At 44.1% G+C, this 24,570-nt stretch overlaps 1 protein-coding gene across 1 annotated transcript in view; it reads left to right on the top strand.

The window, feature by feature from the left end:
- Window positions 1–19,715, top strand: part of HHEX (hematopoietically expressed homeobox) — a 23,121-nt gene extending 3,406 nt beyond the window's left edge. The window contains exons 2-4 of the mRNA XM_032231989.1: window positions 13,692–13,870; window positions 16,539–16,589; window positions 18,957–19,715. Coding sequence (XP_032087880.1) covers window positions 13,692–13,870; window positions 16,539–16,589; window positions 18,957–19,190 — 464 coding nt within the window. The 3' untranslated portion in view covers window positions 19,191–19,715. The remainder of the gene's footprint in view (window positions 1–13,691; window positions 13,871–16,538; window positions 16,590–18,956) is intronic.
- The last annotated feature ends 4,855 nt before the right edge of the window (window positions 19,716–24,570 follow it).

The following is a 24,570-nucleotide window of genomic DNA, read 5'->3' as shown; positions in this document are numbered from 1 at the left end:
AAGCCGGCGTCATTTCTGACGATCAATTAAGCTGCGCGCGAAGGTGGAAGGGGGCGAGGGCTACGGGGGTGGCGGGGGTGGCCGTGGGTTGTGGGTGCGGCGAGGGAGATCTGGTTGAGCTTCTTACACATTTCGATCTTCCGAAACCCGGGTCCCTATAAATTCATTCCCCCCCCCCGGTATCCCCACCCCCCAAATTAGGATAGCAATAAATGGGGAACCCCCTGGACACATCGAAAATGTTCTCATTTGATCAGTGTTCGTGTTTTGAACAACAGCAGCTAGAAACAGCCATCAATCAGATCGTTTAATTACTAAATTTGTCTTGCACAGTTCTACATTCCTAGGAGGGATGTGGGGGGGGGGAGCAAACCATATATATTGCCCCCCCCAATCCTTTAAATCTCAACCTCTTTCCTTCATAAATAAATCGCCTGACTTTGAAAGTGTGTGTCTGTGTCTGTGTCTGTGTGTGTGTCTCTCTCTCTCTCTGTGTGTGTGTATGTTTCCCACCGTCTTCCCGCCGTTTCCTACGGTCCTTAAATTATAGGATATTCCTACTTTAGTCTACTTCGGTACAGGATTCCAACTTTAGGTTAGCTTAGAAGTCAGTGGGGTCGGGCAAGGTTCAGAAACTTGGCTTAATTGAGAAAGAGGCGTGCTTCTTTATTATTCGCAGAATAAGCGTGCATATTGGTAGTGGACTACAATGCCCATGGCCTCTTAGGAGTTCTAGGAATTGGGATCCCAGAACTATTGGAAAAAACCCCAACCCATGGATCTCCCGAGTTCTCTTTCGGTCCATTTCCCCCCAGCCCGGTTCGACCTCGCGTCTTTTGCGAATCGCCGGCTCGGCGTAGGAGTCTCTTCGTGCCGCCTGAGCGAGGTTGGCTGACCCCTTTCCGTCCATACAGGATATCTTGAGCTCTTGATAGGAGCCAAATCTGGTTTCAGAAGCTGTAAAGTTATTTTCCTGGAGGCCCGGAGCTGGCTGGTCTCCGGGAGCCGTGCGCGCTGCTGATTATTTTATCGACATCCTCAATACAGGCGCATTCAGGAAACACTCGGCTTCTGATAGCCCGGATCCGTTTTTCTGATATTGTTCATTTCCTCTGTGTGGGATGGAGCTTTATGACAGCTAAAATAACTCGCTGCTTCCTTTCGAGAAAAGAGAAAAAGGCTGTTTGCGCCGAAATTGCAACAACAATGTTTGCATTTTTCAAAGGCGCGGAGACAGACAGAAACCCCAAACCGAAGGGGAGGGAGGAAGGCGACGTTGGGGGGAGTCGAACTCTTTGAAACGTGTCCGCTCGGCTTAGCGGGGTTCCACCCACTCCACAGAGACTTCCAAGAGGTGCCGGGCTGCCCGTCTGCCTTCTGCAGCCGCCTCCATGTCCTTTTTCCTCCCCTGGAACATCTCAAGAGCTTCAGGCCTTCAAGAATAGAAATAGCAATAGCAATAGCAGTTAGACTTATATACCGCTTCATAGGGCTTTCAGCCCTCTCTAAGCGGTTTACAGAGTCAGCATATCGCCCCCAACAACAATCCGGGTCCTCATTTTACCCACCTCGGAAGGATGGAAGGCTGAGTCAACCCTGAGCCGGTGAGATTTGAACAGCCGAACTGCTGAACTGCAGTCAGCTGAAGTAGCCTCCAGTGCTGCATTTAACCACTGCGCCACCTCGGCTCTTGGGGAGCGCCCCAAAGGCTACCAAGATTCTTTATTTGGGGGGGGGACGGGGGACCTACAAACGTTCTTGGCTTCCTGGCTGCTTTCGGTGCTGGGTTCGAGTCGTCAACGGAAATGGCAACTCACTGGGTCCAGACCCAGGAGGAATAAGTGCCACTGAAGTGAAAGTGCGTAATTTGGGAACTGGGAAGTGGCACCCGATTCCACTCCAGCCCGATGGGACTGGTTTCTGAGTAATGTTTGTAATGTTTGTAATGTTTATTAACATTACATTGAGTAGACTTCAATACAAGTGTGTGTGTGTGTGTGTGTGTGTGTGTGTGTGTGTGTATGGCTGTTCACGAGACATAGATTAGGCAGCTACATTTTAGACTGCAGCACTGCAGGCTACTTTCAGCTGACTGCAGTTCTGCAGTTCGGCGGTTCAAATCTCACCGGCTCAAGGTTGACTCAGCCTTCCATCCTTCCGAGGTGGGTGAAATGAGGACCCAGATTGTTGTTGGGGGCGATATGCTGACTCTGTAAACCGCTTAGAGGGGGCTGAAAGTCCTATGAAGCGGTATATAAGTCTAACTCCTATTGCTATTGACTGCAGCTCTGCAGTTCAGCGGTTCGAATCTCACCAGGCTCAAGGTTGACTCAGCCTTCCATCCTTCCGAGGTGGGTGAAATTAGGACCCAGATTGTTGTTGGAATTGGAATTTATTGCATTTATATGCCGCCCTTTTCCCCAAAGGGGACTCAGGGCGGCTCACAATCCAAGTCAGGGAAAGGGGTACAGACAAGGGATAAAAAAAAGACGGAACATTACAATACACAATTTAAAAAACACACGACAACCATACCATTCGAGGGGGGGTGGGGGGCAAAAGCTCTTTAGCCCCAGGCCTGTCGGAACAGCCAGGTTTTAAGGGCTTTGCGGAAGGCCTGGAGGCTGGTGAGGGTTGGGGGGCAATATACTGACTTTGTAAACCGCTTAGAGAGGGCTGAAAGCCCTAGGAAGCGCTATATAAGTCTAACTGCTATTGCTATTTAAGCCCAGCATTTGGGGCAGGCCGGATGGGCGATCGAATTAATTCAGGGCATCCTGGAAACCGCAACATTGTGTTGAGTGAATGGAGGTCAAGTCAATCAGAAGCGGGGTTTCCAGAAAAAAATCTAACCTCCGAAGGCGTCTGACTCGGGATTTGGGGGGGTTTTGTGGAGTTGTTTCCTGAGTGTGTATTCCCTTGCGGGTTTAGTTTGTGAAGAGTAATATCCGTTTCCCTGAAAAGGCAGAAGCTCTTTTTCAGAATAAACTCCACCGAGGCAACCTAGGGGAATGGCCATTTCATATAAAGAGAACGTGTGAATTCTCCCTATGGTAGAAGTGTGGGATTGTGGCTCACCATATCAAGGTTTTATCGGGGCATGGGGACGCAGGTCAGCCTTCCCCAGATTGAAACAGAAGCTGAACAGTAACGAATTCCTCCCAAATCCCTCTCACTTTTTCCACACACCGGTATTTTAGTTATTTCGAAAGACAGCAAAGCATGTCCATACATTTTAATGGGATTTTTGTCTTTAAGTGTGTGTGAGTCCAAGATTAAAATTTATCAGTTTGCTTCCTTCCTGAGCCGCCCTGAGTCCCCTTAGGGAAAAGGGCGGCATACAAATGAAATAAAACTCTAAACTCTAAACTCTTCTGTCTATTTTTTTGTAGTTGAGGAGGATTGATTAACTTGGTTTGTCCTGAACAGAGATAATTTAACCAAGTTTCCTGGCATATCCATATGGCTTTTCTGGAGAAGCCATTCTAGGAATTTATAGTTTACTACACACTTATTTCTTTTTCTGAATCAATTTACATCCACAAAAACAAATAATATATCTCAAGTATTTGCAAATCTAGAAGCTCTGTCTGAGTGTGTGTATTCTGCCTTTTCATTAGTAATTCCATTCATTGATTTATGTTTATACAAATTATCTATAAAAGGGGCTGAATATTTTTTTTGAATACTGAGTATTCTGCAATAAATATTATTGTTGTGTTTGGTTTTATATTGCTTTGCTGATTTATCACCTGGATTACATTATTTGGAAGTAAATCTTCCTTCCTTCCCGTAAACCGGAAAACCCAACACAACAATAATATTTATTGCAGAATACTCACTATTCAAAAAAATATTCAGCTAATCCAATTCGGGTTTATTTGCAACCTTAAGGTTTTCTAATAATTGTGGCGTTGTAACCTGGCATTCAACTCGAGCCCGAGGAATATTCCCCCGAATTCAAAAACAGATGTAACTGCTGAATAAATTGTGTAACTTTTTGCAGTGACATTTACAGAAATTTTAAGAGAATCGCTGAAGTCTCTTCCACAACGTTTTAACACAAAAACCAATTGCTAGAGAAAAAGGCAACAGGGAGCGATCCTATATACCTGCCTCTTGAGGCAACCAGCAAAGCTAGAAGGGAGGATATAGGATTGCAATCTAAAAGAGACGGAAAACAGGAACCAGTTGGATATTCCTGGCTGAGTAGCTGTTTCTGTAAGGAAATTAGGCAGTGAAACAGCACCGATGACGTTGCCACACACTAAGTAAGGTCATCTAGCGATACAGTCTACAGGCTCCTAAACCTGGTGATTTATAAGATCCTAGTCCTCAATGTGCATTGAGGTGAAGCTCTGTGTCAATTCCAAAAAGAAAGGGGGAAAAAAGCCGTTTTCTTCTTGCCTCTTCGATCCCGTTTGTCGGGATAATTTTAAAAAGGACAAAGAATATTTTATTTTTTCACTCACATATATTGTAGTGTGCGTAGGAGAAATAATTTCAAATTAAAATTCGTTTATTTGGCTAGCGGGACCAAATAAAATTAAGAAGGCGGTTGTGGATTCCCCCCCCACCTTTTTTTTTTTAAAAAAAATATAGGGTGTAAGTCTAAAGTTGATCCTCGGTTTTCGACGGTTCCACTTCACTCGGGGCATAATTACTTTCAGAACATGTCAATCTGCATTGGTGACCAGAGGTTTCGATGGCTTGAATCGAGAGCCCTCAGCGGTCAGCTGGGAAGTAAAACTCCTTTGGAGCCGTTAAAAAGGACCCTCCGGAAGAAGGAAGGAGAGGAGAGGAGGAAGGAAGTAGTGAAAAGAGGGAAGAAAGAAGGGAAAGGAGAGGAGGATGGAAGGGAGAGAAAGAGAAGGAGAGATAGTAGGGAAGGAAGAGGAAATGTGGAGGAGAGGTAAGGGAAGAAGAAGAAAGAGATAAGGAAAGGTGGGTAGAAGGGAGAGAAAGAGAAGGAGAGATAGTAGGGAAGGAAGAGGCAGAGTGGAGGAGAGGTAAGGGAAGAAGGAAGAGATAAGGAAAGGTGGTTGGAAGGGAGAGAAGGAGAGGAGGGAGGAAGGGAGAAAAAGAGAAGGAGTAGGGAAGGAAGAGGAAGAGTGGAGGAGAGGTAAGGGAAGAAGAAGAAAGAGATAAGGAAAGGTGGGTGGAAGGGAGAGAAAGAGAAGGAGAGGAGGGAGGGAGGGAGAAAAAGAGAAGGAGAGAGAGTAGGAAGGGGAAGAGAGAAGGTAAGAGTAGGAGAGAGGTAAGGGAAGAAAGAAGGGGAAGGAGAGGAGGATGGAAGGAAGTAGAGAAGGAAGGGAGAGAGAAAAGAAAGAGAAAATAAGATGTTACAATAGATGCTTGAGATGGTAAATAATACAACCCAAACTGTACTCTATAATCTCTTAAAGGGAATAACAATAGTATAAGATTGGCAAAGAAAAAGAATAACCATGTGAATGTTTACCTGGAATTGTATGTATGTATGTATGTATGTATGTATGTTTGTATGTATGTGTGTGTGTGTATGTATATATATATATATGTATGTATGTATGTATGTATGTATGTATGTATGTATGTATATATATATATATATATTATAGAAAACACTAACTGGAAGTTTGGAAGTTTATTGACTTTTCTATGCCGCCCACTCCCTAGGGACTCTGGGCGGCTTACAGACAAACAGGGGAATATATAAAAATTAAAATTAAAATTAAAATAGCAAAGAAACCGATACGGAACTGCTGTATGATACATGATGGAACTTCTTGTTCCTATGTTGTCTTAAGTCATGTGTTTGCTCTTGTTGATGTGTTCTTGTTGATGTGTTTATGTGTGTAAAATAAAAACTAAAACTAAAAATAAGAAATAAAAAGGACACTCCGGACAAGAGTCGCTAAAGTTGGCGACCACTACACAGAGTCTCTCCCGGCAGGTTCCAAATCGCTTTTTCTCCCTCTCGGGGGCTGAGAACATGAAAGAAAGTGGGATCCACCCCCTGCCCCCCCCTTTGCAAACCCACCTGCCGGTTGATAGTTCGAGACCTTGTTGCACGGGGGAATAGACTAGTAGGAAGCTGTTAGCCGCCACCGCGGAACGAAACCTCCATGCTTAGGAGCAGTCTACCTCCTCCGAGGAGAAAGGATGACAATAACCCGACAGAGGTTGGGCAGAGGGCCATCAGCAGCTGGGCCTGACCCCCAAGACGATCGGGCGCGAGACCCGTCTCCGCGGGGGGCGCGAATCTTTGCCTTTCCAAATCGGCGCCCGGGGGTTCGAGGCCGGGTGCATACTACAGGGAGTAAGTAAGGCTCGGCTCTGCTCTTCTCCTTTTGATGCACCAACAGGAAACACATTGACGGAAACGCTGCCCTCGCCTTCTGCCGCCTGCTTCCAGGGTCCTCTGCCCGACCCCCCCCCCCTCATCAGAAGGGCTGGAACCCGCGGGCCGACTCCGTCCTGCCGGCCCCCCCCCCCAACTCCTGGCAGGTGGGACCTTTTCCCGCGATCCATCAGCTGCCCGTTAAAGTCTAGGAGTGGGTCGGAACCGAACAAACCTGCCTCTTAAATGGGTGGGCTTGGGAGTTTAGGGACCCTGGTTGAGTTGAGACTCATTGCCAGGTTTCTCTGCTTTGTGTCTTTCGACCCCTGGGAGGCCACTGATGTGCATCACAATTCCCACCATCCCTTTCAAAGGTTTAAGGTGTTTTTTTTTTTTTTAAAATAAGATTTTATTGGTAAAAAGAAAATACAACATCCATAACTTGTAAAAAAACAATACAACTACATTTCGAGATATTCCCATACTATCAAATCATTATAAACATCAAAGGTTAGGTATCTTATTCCTTCCCTCCCTCTTCTCTTCTCTCATTTCTTCTTTTCCATACCCTTTTCTTCCTTCTCCCCTGCCTTCCCTCCTTTCTTTTCTCCTTTCCTCCTTTCCTTCCCCCTCCTTTCCCTCCCTCGGTCCCCCCCTCCTTCTCACATACCTTCCCTCCTTCCCTTCCTCTTTCCCTCCTCCTTCCTTTTCTCTTAATCTCCCTCCTTTCCTCCCTCCTTCCTTCCTTCCTTTCAACTCTCCTTCTCTCTTTCTTTCCCTCCCTCTTTCCCTCTTTACTACCCTCTCCTCTTCCCTCCCTCCTTCCTCCCCCCGGTTTCTTCTCTTTCTTCTCTCCTTCTTTCTTCCCACCTCCTTTCCCTTCTCTTCTTTCTCTTCCTCCTCTTTATCCTTCCCCCCTTCTTCTGCCTTTCCTGTTCCTCTCCTTTCTCCTCTCCATCCTGACTTCCTTACTGTCCTCCTTCCCTCCCCTCTAACCCCAAAGGTTTAAGGTTTTAATGGATTTGTATGCCGCTCAATCCCGAAGGACTCTGGGCAGCTTACATAAAAAAAACAATTTAAAAAATATTAAAAGAATTTAAAATACAAGACAAAGCGAATTAAAAACACAACATGCACTCCAATCTTAGTGGGGCTGGAGATCAATCAAGGATCAGCAGCCCCAGGTGTGCGGGAACAGCCAGGTCTTAATAGACTTTCGGAAGGCTGCGAGAGTGTGGAGGGTCCGGATCTCTGGGGGTAGATCGTTCCATAGGGCCGGGGCAGCTACAGAGAAGGCCCTCCTCCGAGGAGCCACCAGGCGACATTGTGTCATCGACGGCACCCGGAGAAGGCCCGCCCTGTGCGATCTTATTGGGCGTTGGGAGGTATGTGGCAGGAGGCGGTCACAGAGATATTCAGGTCCTAAGCCATGTAGGGCTTTAAAGATGATGACCAGCACCTTGAAGCGCGTTCGGAGACCGATAGGAAGCCAGTGCAGCTCGCGGAGGATAGGTGTAACATGGGTGTATCTAGGTACACCCAGTATCGCTCGCACGGCCGCATTCTGGACCAATTGTAGTCTCCGAACACTTTTCAAGGGCAGCCCCATGTAAAGCGTGTTACAGTAGTCAAGCTGCCTGATAGAAGCTGAAGCAGGTGGAGGGATGTAGGTTGCCTCCCCCCAATCTATAAATCTGCTCCCCACCGGCCTCCCCCAACCATACCTTAAGCACACCTTGGCCTGTGCGATTTAGCATCTGTGCAACCTTCACATCATACAGTTGGATGGAGTAAATTATGAGTAAAAGGGGGATTACGCAAAAAACGCCCTCCTAATACATAGGGGCGTGGAGGCTCATTGGATAAGAGGCTGATCTTGTCCATCAGAAAGGTCGCCGGTTCGAATCCCTAGTCGCCTCAGGACGACTAGCACATATGTGGGAGGGGAAACTTTACCTGTATTTACCCTCCTAATGCAGGTAATCCTCAATTTACAACAATTCATTTAGTGACTGCTCAAAGTTACAACTGCACTGAAAAAAGCGACGTATCATTTTTCACACTTATGACCGTTGCAACGCCCCCATGGTCACATGATATTAGGCTTGACGAGGGGTGTTAGATTTTAATGTCATATGATTGCACATGTATACTGTCTTCTCTTATTTTTTCTTCAAAACTAAGATATGTTAAGTATATTGATATGGAAGCATAAATACCATCAACATAGAATGGAGTTTTCTCAGAAGCTGAAATACACGAATGAGAGGAAGAGTGGGAAACAGAGGAGAGAAGAAAGAAAGAAAGAAAGAAAGAAAGAGGAGAGAAGAAAGAAAGAGAAGAAAGATAGGAAGAGAGGGATAGGAGAGAGGGTAAGGGGGGAAGATGAGGAGGAGAAGGAGGAGTGGAATGAAGAGAGAGGAGAAGGAGAAAGGAAGGGGAAGTAGAGTAGGAAAGGATGATGGAGGGAAGAAAGGAGGTAGGAGAGAGGTAGAAGAAAGAGGTGTATGGAGAGCAGAAGATCTAATATGTTAAGTATATTGATATGGAAGCATAAATACCATCAACATAGATTGGAGTTTGCTCAGAAGCGGAAATACACCAAGGAGAGGAAGAGTGGGAAACAGAGGAGAGAAGAAAGATAGGAAGAGAGGGATAGGAGAGGAAGAGTGGGAAACAGAGGAGAGAAGAAAGATAGGAAGAGAGGGATAGGAGAGGAAGAGTGGGAAACAGAGGAGAGAAGAAAGATAGGAAGAGAGGGATAGGAGAGTGGGTAAGATGAGGAGGATAAGGAGGAGTGGAATGAAGAGAGAGGAGAAGGAGAAAGGAAGGGGAAGTAGAGTAGGAAAGGATGATGGAGGGAAGAAAGGAAGGAGAGAGGCAGAAGAAAGAGGTGTATGGAGAGCAGAAGAGCTAATAATGGGTTTTTATCTTTCTGGGCGTTGATGGGAAGAGGAACTGATGTAATTACTACTTAATACAATAGGATATTGGCTATGTAATAGTATACATGTGATTGTTATGAAAATGGAAAATAAAAAAGTATATTAAAAAAAATATTGTTGGAATACGACTGGGAAACAATCTACGGGGGCAGCAAAATAAGCATCTTCCCTTCTCACAGTTCTGTCTGTAATCTTCAGGTCTCTCGTGTTAATGAGGTGTGGGGGTCTTTAAGGTACCGCTGGTGTACCAATTAAATATACCCGTCTGAAAGAAGCTACAAATGGGAAATCTTTGCTATCCGTCTATGGATCTCCAACCAGGCCTTCCTCAGCGCGCACATATTTCTTATGACACACCTGTGGATAAGTGAGGATTTTTAATAGAATTAGAATTCTTTTTTTGTGGCAAACATATTCTTCATTAGTGAACGTTACATTTTTTTTTTCTGGGTTAAAATGTTTTTATTTTCCATTTTCCATTTTCATACCGTCACATATATACTGTGCATAGCCGGGGCCATACAACATTAAACAACAAACACAGCAATTCCTCTTGTCAACAACACCCCCCAAAATAGAAACCCAATATACCTCTTCCACTCTCCATACACCTCTTTCTTCCGCCCCCCTCCAACTTCCCTTCTTCCCTCCATCATCCCCCTCTACCCTACTTCCCCTCCCCCTCTACCACTCCTCTCTCCCGATCCACTCCCTCCCTTCCTTCTCACCCTCCCTCCCATCCTCTCTCCCGTCCCTCTCTACCCATCTTTCTTCTATCCCACTCCTCCTCCCCTTGGTGTATTTCTACTATATGTCAATGTATTCAGCTTGTCCTATTTTTACAGTGAAACAGTATACCTGTGAAATCGCATTACATTGAAATCTAACACATACTATAGAATTAGAATTCTTTATTGGCTAAGTGTGATTGGACATACAATCAAGGGATTTGTCTTTGGTGCATACGCTTTCAGTGTACTTAATAAAAATAAAGTAGAATACCTTCATCAAGAATAATAAGATGCAACACTTAGTGATAGTCATGGTTTACTAATAAGCAATCAAATTATACTAGGAAGCAAATAAAACAATATAAATTGTAAAGATACAAGCAACGTGGTTACAGTCATAAGTGGGGAGAGATAGATACTAGGAAGTAGCAATAGCAATAGCAATAGTAGTTAGACTTATATACCGCTTCATAGGGCTTTAAGCCCTCTCTAAGCGGTTTACAGAGTCAGCATATCGCCCCCACAGTCTGGGTCCTCATTTCTTTTTTTTTTTTTTAATTTAAGATTTTATTGGTAAAAAGAAAATACAACATCCATAACTTGTAACAAACAATACAACTACATTTCGAGATATTCCCATACTATCAAATCATTATAAACATCAAAGGTTAGGTATCTTTCCCTCCCTCTTTTCTTCCCTCCCCCCTTACTTCCTTCTCCCCTGCCTTCCCTCCTTTCTTTTCTCCTTTTCTCCTTTCCTTCCCCCTCCTTTCCCTCCCTCGCTCCCCCCCTCCTTCACACATACCTTCCCTCCTTCCCTGCCTCTTTCCCTCCTCCTTCCTTTTCTCTTAATCTCCCTCCTTTCCTCCCTCCTTCCCTCCTTCCTTTCAACTCTCCTTCTCTCTTTCTTTCCCTCCCTCTTTCCCTCTTTACTACCCTCTCTTCTTCCCTCCCTCCTTCCTCCCCCAGTTTCTTCTCTTTCTTCTCTCCTTCTTTCTTCCCACCTTCTTTCCCTTCTCTTCTTTCTCTTCCTCCTCTTTCTTCCCCCCTTCTTCTGCCTTTCCTATTCCTCCCCTTTCTCCTCTCCATCCTGACTTCCCTACTATCCTCCTTCCCTCCCTTCTAACCTTTGTTACATTTGCATATTTTCCTCTGCTGAGGACAATCTGGTTCTCTTTCCCTTTCCTTGCTTGAAGAGGCAAGGATTATACGTCTTCTCGTCTCATCTAAAATGAAGTTTGATCACTAATTTCATGCAGGTAATTATAGGTTTATCAAATAGAAACAAAATTAGCAATAGCAGTAGCAATAGCAGTAGCAATAGCAGTTAGACTTATATACCGCTTCATAGGGCTTTCAGCCCTCTCTAAGCGGTTTACAGAGTCAGCATATCGCCCCCACAGTCTGGGTCCTCATTTCACCCACCTCGGAAGGATGGAAGGCTGAGTCAACCTTGAGCCGGTGAGATTTGAACCGCCGAACTGCAGCTAACAGTCAGCTGAAGTGGCCTGCAGTACTGCACTCTAACCACTGCGCCACCTCAGCTCTTAGTAAGAGCTCTTAGTAAGTAAGAGAAGAACAACAGTAATACAGTCTTAGTAGATAATTTGACAGTGTTGTGGGAATTAGTTGTTTAGCAGAGTGATGGAATTTGTGGGGAGGGGGCTGTCCTCGTGTTTAGTTGTTCTGGTGTGCATTTAATGCCATTTAAAACGCCTTTGGAAAGAAATCCGTCAAGCGAAGAAGAGCGATCGACAGGGGGGTGTCTCTGCACCCCCTGCTCCTCTAACGGAGAGATTTAAGAATTAAACGCTGAGCTCTTAGAGGCTTCCTCGACGGCCACCTTGGGAGGGTCCTAAATAGCGCGGGAGGGGAGCCTTCCACCCTAAACGCCCCACTTTGCAGGGGTAGCATGCGGAAGGCTATTGCTTCTGGGCGGGAGGGGGAAACTGGCGCTGCCTAGTTGTTTGTCGGGACTAAAAATCAGTAGAATTACGAGCAAGGTTTTTCTTTCTTTCTTTCTTTCTTTCTTTCTTTCTTTCTTTCTTTCTTTCTTTCTTTCTTTCTTTCTTTCTTTCTTTCTTTCTTTCTTTCTTTCTTTCTTTCTTTCTTTCTTTCTGAGCCGAGGTGGCGCAGTGGTTAGGGTGCGGTACTGCAGGCCACTTCACCTGACTGTTATCTGCAGTTCGGCGGTTCTAATCTCACCGGCTCAAGGTTGACTCAGCCTTCCATCCTTCCGAGGTGGGTGAAATGAGGACCCAGATTGTTGGGGGCGATTTGCTGACTCTGTAAACCGCTTAGAGAGGCCTGAAGGCCTATGAAGCGGTATATAAGTCTACTGCTATTGCTATTTCTCTCTGAGTTTAGCCAAGGGAAGGGTAAGTACTCCTAGTTGGAGAAAGCGGAGTAGGCCACCTAGGAAAGCTGAAAGTCCGTAGCGGAGAAAGGGAGCTCGTCCCGTCCTTCCCCGCCGGGTCCTAAAGAGTCTACTAGTTTTGGGGGGATCAGCCATGGTCAGCTAGGTATTACCATCCATAGCATTGATACAGCAAATGGTTCCAGTTCTTGGATCATCATATAAAAACAAATGGTTAAATATAATTTACAGCCAGCCAATATATAAATGTTGTATACATGCAACTCAATAAATAATAGGTTTATATACCCCAATTGCTAATCTACATCAATGGGTAATTTATTCATAACTTGCTAATATCACTGCAGACTATTGGATAGTTAAGGGGGGGGGGAAGTATAAAGCATATAAAGTAATTCATAGTATGGAAAATGTGGATAGAGGGAAGTTTTGATCCTTTCCCCATAGAGAGTCATCCACTGAACTTGAATACAAGTAGTCCTCAATTTACTATATATATTATATAGTCATATATTATATAACACTTTTAATTAAGCGGGTACCTTTGAATAAACATAACTTTTGAGTTTCAAATAACACTGATTTCGTTGTTTAGTTTAGTTTAGTTTTAATTTATTTGTATGCCGCCCTTTTCCCTAAAGGGACTCAGGGCGGCTCACAACTCAAAGGGAGGGGAAAAACAAACAGAATTACAAAAAACATAAAAGTCATACATAGTTAAAAACACAACAATCATAGCATTCGAAGTGGGGCAGCAAGTCTTTAGCCCCCGGCCTGTCGGAACAGCCAGGTTTTAAGGGCTATGCGGAAGGCCTGGAGGGTGGTGAGGGTTCGAATCTCCACGAGGAGATCGTTCCAGAGGGTCGGAGCAGCCACAGAGAAGGCTCTCCTCCGGGTAGTCGCCAGTCGACACTGGCCGGCTGATGGAATTCGGAGGAGGCCTAATCTATGGGATCTAATTGGTCTAGTGGAGGTAATTGGCAGTAGGCGGTCTCTCAAGTATCCAGATCCAATACCATGAAGGGCTTTGTAGGTGACAACTAGCACCTTGAAACGTACCCGGAGATCAACAGGCAGCCAGTGCAGCTCGCGGAGGATAGGTGTTACGTGGGTGAACCGAGGCGCACCCACGATCGCTCGCGTGGCTGCATTCGGCGGGCGGTTGTTGCCTTGGGTGACGACATCTGTGAAAAAAATCCAGGTGCTCAGGCATGAAAATGTGTCGCTCAAAGACTATACTTTTCCGCGCACACTGAAAAAAAAATAGAGGGAACATTGGTCCTAACCCCCACCCCGCCTGGCGTCGTCTCTTGCAGGGAAGCCGCTGCTGTGGAGCCCCTTCATGCAGAGGCCGCTACACAAGCGGAAAGGAGGCCAAGTGCGCTTCTCCAACGACCAAACCATCGAGCTGGAGAAGAAGTTCGAGACCCAGAAATACCTCTCCCCGCCCGAAAGGAAGCGCCTGGCCAAAGTGCTACAGCTCAGCGAGAGGCAGGTGAGGAGCCCCGCCCCAAAAAAAGAATTTAACCACCGGTTCTCTGCCCTAATGATTTCTTCCAGCAACCAGTTCGCCAAACTGCTCAGAAAGTGAACAGCCGGTTCTCCCCCAAAGTGGTGCGAACTGGGACTCCATCCCTTACAGAGCTGTACAATACAGGTAGTCCCTCGACTTAACGACTGCGACGCAGCCCAGAATTTGTGCTGCTAAGTGAGAAATTGCGCTGTGAGACTTTTGCTGCCCCGTTTTACAACTTTCCTGGCCACGTTTGTTAAGCGAATCACTGCTGGTGTTCAATCAGTAACATGGTTGTTAAAGTGAGTCCGGCTTCCCCCTTGGCTTTGAGGGTCAGATGGTAAAAGTGACCGACTGACCATGACTGTCACAATTAATTTAATTTAATTTAATTTATTAGATTTATAGGCCTCCCAATCCCAATTACACAGAACAAAGAAAACAAACAAAATAAAAATAAAAAATTTAAAAATCCTCCAACACGCATACGTTCTGATCGGGGCTGGACCCTACATAATAAGGTCAACAGCCCCAGGCCTGCCGGAACAGCCAGGTCTTAACAGCTTTTCTGAAGGCCATGAGGGTGGGTGAGGTCCGGATCTCTGGGGGTAGCTGATTCCACAGGGTCGGAGCAGCCACAGAGAAGGCTCTCCTCCGGGGGCCCGCCAGCTGACACTGTCCGGCTGACGGCATCCTAAGGAGGCCCACCCTTTGCGATCTTATCGGCCGTTGGGAGGTATGTGGCAGTAGGCGGTCTCGCAGATACGCTGGTCCTGAGCCATGTAGGGCTTTAAAGGTAATAACCAACACCTTGAATTGCGTCCGGAGACCAATTGGCAGCCAGTGCAGCTCGCGGAGGATAGGTGTAATATGGGTGTATCTCGGTACACCCAATATCGCTCGCGCGGCTGCATTCTGGACTAGCTGTAGTTTATAACAACTGTCATAAACGTGACACAGTTGTCAAGCATCCAGATGTAAATCACGTGACTGGGGGTGGGGATGTTGTAGTGGTCGTAAGTGTGAAAAACAGTCATAAGTCACCTTTTTCAGTGCCGTTGTAACTGAATGGTCACTAAAAATGAACTGTCGTAAGTTGAGGACTGCCTGTACAATCTCCTGAGGTGTGGGGAAATAATAATGACAATGTCTGATTGTATTTTATTTAAAGGAGTGGGTTTTCAAACATTTTGGTCGCTGGGAGCCCAAAAACGTTCTTAAACTATTGCAAATCTCAAAGAAAATTGATTTATGTGGGTTACATCGATCAATATGTACTGTATTAAAACAAATATTTATTTGACTTTGGGGAATCCTCGAAATGGGGCCCCCAGACTACACTTTGAGAATGGCAGATTTAAGGCACATCTAAAGAAAGAAGTTAAGCTGTGCAAGTAATTTATATTAAGCATAAACCATATACCAAACATAATGTAATTTGTCTGTATGTATGTGTTAGTGTAGTAATATTTAATGCATAAATAAGCATATTTACGTTGAGGTGTGTGCTATTTTTTTTTTAAACCGATAAGGTGTGAAGGTTGTTCATTTGAAAATTAAGTTATTAGAAAAATCATTTCTAAATTCCACAAATCCTACCCACTAATCTCCTCTGCAGGTCTCTATTTTTTTTTTAATAAATATTTTTATTAGTAAAAGAAAAATACAACAACCAATAACTGGTAAAAAACAGTACAACATTCACTGTTTCGCTTTACATTTGACTGCGTTTCAAGACGTTCCCATAATATCAAAATCCTTATAGACATCAGAGGTTAGATATCTTCTCCCCTCCCTCCCTCTTTCCTTCCCTTGTTTCTTCTTTCCCACTCCCCTTCCTTCCCTCCCTCCTTCTCTCCTTCCCTCCTTCCTTCCCTCCTTTCTTTTCCTATCCTACCTTTCCTTCCCTCTCTCTTTCCTCTCTTCTTCCCCCCCTCCTTCTCTCATATCTTCCCTCCCTCCTTTCCTCCTTCCCTCCTTCCTTTCTCTTCTCTTAAGTTCCCGCCTTTCTTCCCTCCTTCCCTCCTTCCTATCTACTCTCCTTCTCTCCTTCCTTCCCTCCCTCTTGCCCTCCTTGCTTCCCTGCCTTCTTTCCTCTCTCCTTCCTATCCCACTTTCTTCTCATAAGGTCTCATAAAAGCAAAATGATGTGCTTTTATTATTTGGAACATAGCTGTGCCCTCTCTGTGCAGGATCAGTGCAATTAGATGTCACCGTCATTCTTTCTTTCTTGCTTGAGAAAGTCTCCGAGTTTGGGAACAGAGAGGGGATGGGGTAAAGAGGCTTTAAGTGGATGTCATCGCTCTCAAATCTTCTTCCCTTTCAGGGGCCTGAAAAAACAAGACTTCCCTTCTCAGGCTGTTAAGTACTGTAGGCATGTTTCACTTAACGGGGAGAATTTCCTGTAGACAGATTAATTCAGAAGTCACATTTGAATTAGGTCCCCTCCTTACTCTCATACTATTAAAAATATCTCGTTTTGAGTAGGCATTTACAATATTGCAGTGTCTGATGAGTATCTCAGGCCTATCCATCCATAGCAGATAAGTAGTGTGTATTGGATTGTAGTTTTTAAGAGGGGTTTTCCTCTCTCATATTTTTCTCCCATTTACCGTAAGCTTTTTTTCTCCCCCCCCCCCCCCTCAATTAGGTTAAAACATGGTTCCAAAATCGGCGGGCAAAATGGAGACGATTAAAGCAGGTAAGTCTAACGTTTCCTGCTCCTTAATCTTACGGTTCCACCACAAAACCGGGGTAGACAAAAGCGCGGTCGTCGAAAGCGCGTATGTGACGTCACCACAGCGCGACGAAAAAGATCGAAAAATGTAAAAATAAAGCGAAAACCTTACCCTAACCCCCCCAAACCTAACCCTAACCCTAAACCTAACCCTTAACCTAACCCTAAACCTAACCCTAAACCTAACCCTTAACCTAACGAAAAACCTAACGCTAACCCTTAACCTAACGCTAAACGTAACTCTAACGCTCTAAACCTAACCCTAACCCTTAACCTAACCCTAACCCTAACCCTAAACCTAACCCTTACCTTTATGTGAATCGGCTTGCTGTAATTTAATTTTTATTTCAATTTTTCGATCTTTTTCGTCGCGCTGTGATGACGTCACATACGCGCTTTCGTCGACCGCGCTTTTGTGGAACGCGGTTTTGACGGGTCACGAATCTTACTAGCTGTGCCCAGATTCCTGTACTTGAAGCAGATCAGAATCATAGGGAGTGCAAAATTATTTTAGTTTGTTTAAGAAGACAAGTGGCTTTTGAAAAACTCCTGAATCACAGCAGCATGGGTTTTTTTTTTTTTTTCCAAAAGTTGTGGCACGTTTAGATATTGTTGACAGTTTCCTGTGCTTAACGGTACATGTCCTCTGTTCACATGAATCCTAATAGAAATAAACTCCCATGAACACATTTTCTGGGGACACACATTATCCTAGGCCATGATGTTTTGTTTTAACCACGCATTGATAAGTCCACACATTGTGATAACCTGGAAAATGTACTCTGCAACTAGAAGGGTTATGCATAGATAGCATGTTTAGTCAAAACCAAACCAAGCACATCATACAACTTCGGTATGATTTCATTTTGGGATTTTCATACTTTAATTAAGATGCAGTTTCCTAACCTTGAAACTATATGTCCAGTTGATTTCCCCATGGGGCAGAACCAACCTAAAATGTAATTTGCCTAATTTTGATGAATTACCTCTCACTCTTTTACCTTTAACAATTCACCTCAGTCATTATTTCCAAATCCCTCTTTAATTTATAGTGCTATATATTTCTTAGTGTTTTCTCATACATATATTAACATTCTGCTTAGATATCTGAGATGAGCCAAGGTCATCTGACATTGGTCGGTTCCACCACAAAACCACGGTAGACTAAAGCGCGCTCGACGAAAGTGCGTACGTGACGTCATCACAGCGTGACGAAAACAGCACGCTGTGAGCGGGAAACTTAAAAATAATGCGAAAACCTTACCCTAACCCCCCCAAACCTAACCCTAAACCTAACCCTAAGCCTAACCCTTAACCTAACCCTAAACCTAACCCTATACCTAACCCTTAACCTAACGCTAAACCTAACGCTAACCCTTAACCTAACCCTAAACCTAACCCTAACGCTTAACGTAACCCTAACCCTAACCCTAACCCTAACCCTAACCCTAACCCTAACCCTTAACCTAACCCTAACCCTAAACCTAACCCTAACCCTTAACCTAACCCTTACCTTTATGTGAATTGGCTTGCTGTAAAAGTGCTTTTTAAAGCGCCCTTTTTTTTCCGCGGTCGTATTTGTCGCGCTGCTGATGACGTCAGGTACGCGCTTTAATCGGGCGCGCTTTAGTGGACCGCGGTTTTGACGGGTCACGCATTGGTCAGCTAAGCTTTTACCCTAATCTCTAGCTACTATTTTTTTTCTATTAAAGAGTGAGTGACTTAATTTTTTATTTTATTAATTTATATGCCACCCATTTTACTATCAAGTGATTCTGGCAGATTAAAATCTCACAATTTATGGGGTAACGAATTGGAATGTTAACAACATAGAACACTGAAAGTTAAAACATTAACAACAAACTGAATAAAAAGGATTCATATATAAAGAGCCGAGGTGGCGCAGTGGTTAGGGTGCAGTGCTGCAGGCCACTTCAGCTGACTGTTACCTGCAATTCAGCGGTTCAAACCTCACCGGCTCAAGGTTGACTCAGCCTTCCATCCTTCCGAGGTGGGTGAAATGAGGACCCAGACTGTGGGGGCGATATGCTGACTCTGTAAACCGCTTAGAGAGGGCTGAAAGCCCTATGAAGCGGTATATAAGTCGAACTGCTATTGCTATTGCTATATGGGGTAGAGGTAAAATATTCTCCTAATCTACTAACTGTCTCCAGAATGGGATTGTCCTAAGCCAGTTGGCAGAACTAGGTTTTCAGAAAATTAGATTTCTGTAGTGTACAGAAAAGGAAGCTTGAAATGGCCAATATTTTCCAAACCAGTGGTTTTCTCGCCAAATAGTCTTGATTCCATGACTTCTGTGTTTATTCTCAGGAGACCCCTCAGCCCAACAAAAAAGAATCAGAAAGTGGAGAAAGTCTTCAGACTTCCAAACAAGAAAATTGCTTGAGTCCTCCTGAGATGGATAAAGGAGTGTCTCCACATAGGCCACCATATACTCCTTCACCTGTCTCCCAAGAAGAGTTGGATTCGGACATCTCAGATGATTCAGATCAAGAGGTGGACATTGAGGGAGACAAAGGCTATTTCAACGGTCCCCATCTGTAGTACCTGAAGATGGACTTTCCCTCTATTTGCACTTTAAGAGGAACTGGCTTAACAAAAAACAATCAGTGCTATAGAAAGAGGGAGGGGACTCTCTTCTCTTTCAGTTGGATGGAGAAAGAGCGAAGGAATAACAAACTCTGTAAATAATTGTCATTGTGTTTGTCGAGACAATCCGTTTGATAAAGGAGTAGATCTTTTCATGACTGGAAGGGAATCCTGTATTTGCGTTCCCCTATTTGTCCTGGGATTGATTTTGTATCCTCGCCCAGAATGCTGCCTTCTCCTCCATGAATTTAAACATGAAGATCCTTAGACTACGCCGGGGGGGGGGGGGGGGGGGGGAGGGGGGGGAGAACAATCACAACAGGGAACAACGCGAAAAAAGGAATTTTCTGATGTTCTCAAGGAAACTTTTAGTCTGTGGGATGCATTCTTTGGCAGGGATCTCACAAATGTAATAGTATGCAGAATGAAATTGGAGTTTTGCATGGGTCACGAGAGTATCCTTCATGAAAGTACATATTCCATTGAAATAACCTGCCCTGAGGTATGGAAAATAATGTACAGGACATTTATTAGGTGTGCAGCAAGGTCTTACATAATATAAATGATAGTAGGAGAATGAAAAGGAACTTTATTGTTGATTTGAGATATGAATGGTCTAAGGCAGTGTGTCAGAACCTCTCCATTAGGTAATTAGGAAAGAAGATCACGAGACTCCATGAATAGAAATCAAGTGTACTTTTACTAATTATAAATGATTAAAGGCATAGCGAAGCGAAGTCTGATTATTTAGGCGCGAAAGCGATTGATATATAGAATAGCCCATTCCCCACCCCTTGGCATCACAGTTACAGTCCAATCATAATTCTCCCAAGTGTCAGGTGTGAGATAACTTCAAAAGGCATCACGGAGATGGAATGTCGGTGCCGTTAGTCCTTGCGGGAATCTCCTACGCATGCGTAGTCCGACAGGCAGCTGAGCTCCAGAAACTTCCACCAGCACAATTAGTAACCCCTCCCAAATACCATGCCCTCCCTCCCCGTTTCATGGCAGCCGAAGCAACAGCAAAGCAGAGGCTGACACAGTGTTTCTCAACCTTGGCAACTTGAAGATGTCTGGACTTCAACTCCCAGAATTCCCCAGCCAGCGAATGCTGGCTGGGGAATTCTGGGAATTGAAGTCCGGACATCTTCAAGTTGCCAAGGTTGAGAAACACTGGTCTAAGGAATTTGATATTGGCTTACACTAGCCATGCTCACTAATCCATGGTCGGAAGGGAGAAACTCTATGGTTGAATGTTCACTTATCATGTTTAGTCGTAATATAGATTTTTGGTTTGCAGATCCTAGTTTGTGGTCTGTTTTTTTTAATCCAACTACTGTAGCTTATTCAAGGACCCATCCCTAAAACCATGCCTTTGAATGAATTATGAATCTAGATTGTGTGTACAGTATCCTAGAACAAGGAAGAATCCCAAGAAGGCCTTACTCACTAAGATGTTATGTAGTTTGTTTTCTTTTAGCTTAGCGTGATCTATAAGTCATACTATAATGTGGTGTATGAGGTAGATCATTAGAGCATATTCAAGAATCCTGGCTGGGTTCCCATTCTTTGCGGCTTAGAATCTTACACTGACACAGCCAGAGTGGTTTATATAGCAGGGTTTACTTGTAGGATTTTAGTAAACAGTGGCTAAAGAATACCAGAGACCAACAGATCAGAACGAAGAAGCTTCTTGAATGAGGAACGAGACATTTAAAAGGAAAAACAATGTCCAGTTGCCTTTTGAAAAAGCACCTTTGGGGCAACCGTCACTTGGAGGATTGAGAATCTCCATAGATATTTACCAGATACCAATATAGGTTCCACCACAAAACTGCGTTCGACTAAAGGGCGCTCGACGGAACCGCGTACCTGACGTCATCACAGGGCGACAACAGCACGGAGACAGAAGCACGCTGTAAACGCTAAATCTAAAATTAACCCCTAAACCTAAACCTAACCCCCCTAAACCTAACCCTAAACCTAACCCTAACCCTAACCCTAAACCTAACCCTTAACCTAACCCTAAACCTAACCCTAAACCTAACCCTAAACCTAATCCTAACCCTTAACCTAACCCTAACCCTAACCCTAACCCTAACCCTTATCCTAACCCTAAACCTAACCCTTAACCTAACCCTAAACCTAACCCTAAACCTAACCCTAAACCTAACCCTAAACCTAACCCTAAACTTAACCCTTAACCTAACCCTAAACCTAATCCTAACCCTTAACCTAACCCTAAACCTAACCCTAAACCTAACCCTAAACTTAACCCTTAACCTAACCCTAAACCTAATCCTAACCCTTAACCTAACCCTAAACCTAACCCTAAACCTAACCCTAAACCTAACCCTAAACCTTACCCTTACCTTAACTTGAATTGGCTTGCTTTCAAAGTGCTATTTAAAGCGCCCTTCTTTCTCCGCGCTCGCTGTTGTCACCCTGTTGATGACGTCAGCGACGCAGTTTAATCGGGCGCGCTTTAGTCGAGCGCGGTTTTGTCGTGCCACGACCAATATACACTAACTTTGCTTGTTTTCAAACTGTTACCCTCCACATGTGTTGGGCTACAGCTTTATCTGTTCCCAAACCACTTCTACAGCCCAATACATCTGATGGGGCACCATATTAATGAGGGCTGCAGACGACAGCACAATGGAAATATTACTCTGCGCCTCCAGCAAATCTTCGTCTTTACAGCTAAAACACTATTACATGTCTACTTAAACATAAGCCCCATTAATCCAGTGGGACCTATGCCCCTGATGTATATAAAATCGAAGGCTATTTTTAAAAATATTCAGTATATATTTCATTTATTTTAATACATTTTAAAAAATGTTATATGTATGAGTATATATGTTTATATGTATGCTCTTAAAGATGGCGACTAAAACAAAACTAATGGATTGGGTTACTTGCCCTTTATGTTCTGCTTACTACTTTTATCTTAAGAATTCTGTTGTGTTTAACGAAAGCTTCCTTACACATATTCTGAGAGTCCAGAGAAACCGTGTATTTATCAGGTTAAGAAATGCCTACATAAAAACTTTAATGAGATTGTTTTTCTAAATGTGATAAGTCTATTGCCTTTCTTTTGCTTGCATCTATTTGCTCTGCATTTTAAAGAGCCTGACTCCAAAAAAGAAGGCATCTTCAATTTATCTTGCTAACTGCACCCATGAAGCAGAGGAGGGTCCCTACCAGTTCGCACCTATTCGGTAGAACCGGTTCGTCAAATCTACCGAACCGGTTAGAAGAGGTTCCACCAGTGGACCCGGAAAGCAGGCCACTCCTACAGAAGAGGTTCCAAAGAATTTTTGAAACCCACCACTGGTCCTTGGATATGATTATTCTACACTATCATGCTCCTATTTATAAAACTCAGGGCCTCTGTGAAAGGTAAGGATGACTCCTGCGTTTGTGGTGCAATCAGAACATTGCGTGTGTTGAAGTTGTTTTCGGACCTACTCTGTGGGTGTGGCCTCCTTTGTGGGAGTGGCTTGCCACCCCATGTGACCGGATGGGAGTGGCTTGCTGCCCATGTGACCGGATATGAAGATGCCGACGACACCTGTCAGAACCACCTTAAATTACCTCACACACAGCACCGGCATGCATAAGAATATGGTGTAAACTTGTTTTTTAAAAGGCATCTTTGGTTTGCGTTAAAACAACTTCATTATTGGTCTGCAAGAACTGGAATTGGAAATAAAGTTTCAGATTCTAATTTCTGCAAACCAAGAATCTGTTGATTAATGAAAGATGAAATCTTGCAACTGTGGTCACTTGTAGGTGGCAAGGGACTTTGTGTGCATCACAGTCTTATCAGACAAATGATGCAGAAGACATGCTTCACATCATTTGCTCAAAGATGTGCAATCCATGACCTCAAGACTTCTGATCATCTGTGCTTTCATCTTAAAGGACCACTTGAAATAGGGAGTAATATTACAATGCATTTAGTCTCTTAACTTGCTGCAGAAATTTAGTTACATGACCCTAGCCAAAGTGTAGGATGATAGAGACTGTGTTTTATATTCTGTTTGTGGAAAAGGAAAGGACTTTTAGTGGGGGGGGGGGTTGGGTTTGTAGGAAAATATGCTGGGGCCGAGGTGGCGCAGTGGTTAGGGTGCAGTGCTGCAGGCCACTTCAGCTGACTGTTATCTGCAGTTCAGCGGTTCTAATCTCACCAGCTCAAGGTTGACTCAGCCTTCCATCCTTCCGAGGTGGGTGAAATGAGGACCCGGATTGTTGTTGGGGGCGATATGCTGACTCTGTAAACCGCTTAGAGAGGGCTGAAAGCCCTATGAAGCGGTATATAAGTCTAACTGCTATTGCTATTGCTATCCTCCATTGGCTGAGAGTTTTATGTGCTCAAATATTAGCCAAAAAGCAGCAAGTACTAATTAGCTGAAAGTTCTCTGCAAGCTCTAGACTAGGAGTTTCAAACTTGCGTCCGTCACGGCATCGTCACGTGATGTATCACAACTTTCCCCCCTTCGCTAAACTGGTTGTGGGCGTGGCCAGCACGTGACACACCCAGCCCCAGCCTGGGAGTTTGAGACCCTTGCTCCGGACTCGTAACATAAATACACAGCCATGTTTATATTATTATGATGCTCTATAGGTATAGAAAGAGTCAAAGCAAATTGAATCCATGTTTTAAATTGAAAAGAGTTAAAAGATCAACAGTCTGTTCAAACGATTTACTTCCCAGGAACTGGCAAAGCCACACGTGGGAGTGTCCAGAGACATAACAAGGCTATTCCATGTTTTCTTCATTTTTATTTAGGGTGGTAGGAAATACGGGGAAATCACTAATATAAGAAACTGGCATTCAATTTCCAAGCCAAATTCCTTGAATATGGCAATGCGTTTGCACAATAGAAAACTTGGATGGAAACATTCTCCTCCTCCTTCCTTTCTAATGAGTATTTTTGTAATTCTTGGTAATAGTGATGTAACATTTCCAAGCAGAGTAAGTAATATTAGCATTTATTGGCATTTCCTCCTACCTTCCTCAGAGAAAGTTTTGTAGAGAAGAAATAAACTTATCTTCTGGAAAGTGTTACGTTTTTGCTTTGAGTAAGGTTGGAAACTGAAGGGCCCTTTAAGGACAGAATCATGGAACTGGAACGGATTTTCCTATAGGCTAACTAGGCTTCAGCCTAGGGCCTCAAGATCAAGAGGGGCCTACATGCAAATTGTTAGCAAAATTAAAATTACACTATTCTAAAAACAGCGAACACTAAAACCCTGAACAGAAAATAAGGAGAAATTCTACGCATATGACTAATAAACAAACATAAAAATGTATTGGTTAAGATCG

Source organism: Thamnophis elegans, chromosome 15, assembly GCF_009769535.1.
Source record: "Thamnophis elegans isolate rThaEle1 chromosome 15, rThaEle1.pri, whole genome shotgun sequence".
NCBI lineage: Eukaryota > Metazoa > Chordata > Lepidosauria > Squamata > Colubridae > Thamnophis > Thamnophis elegans.
This window is presented reverse-complemented; position numbering and strand designations above follow the sequence as displayed.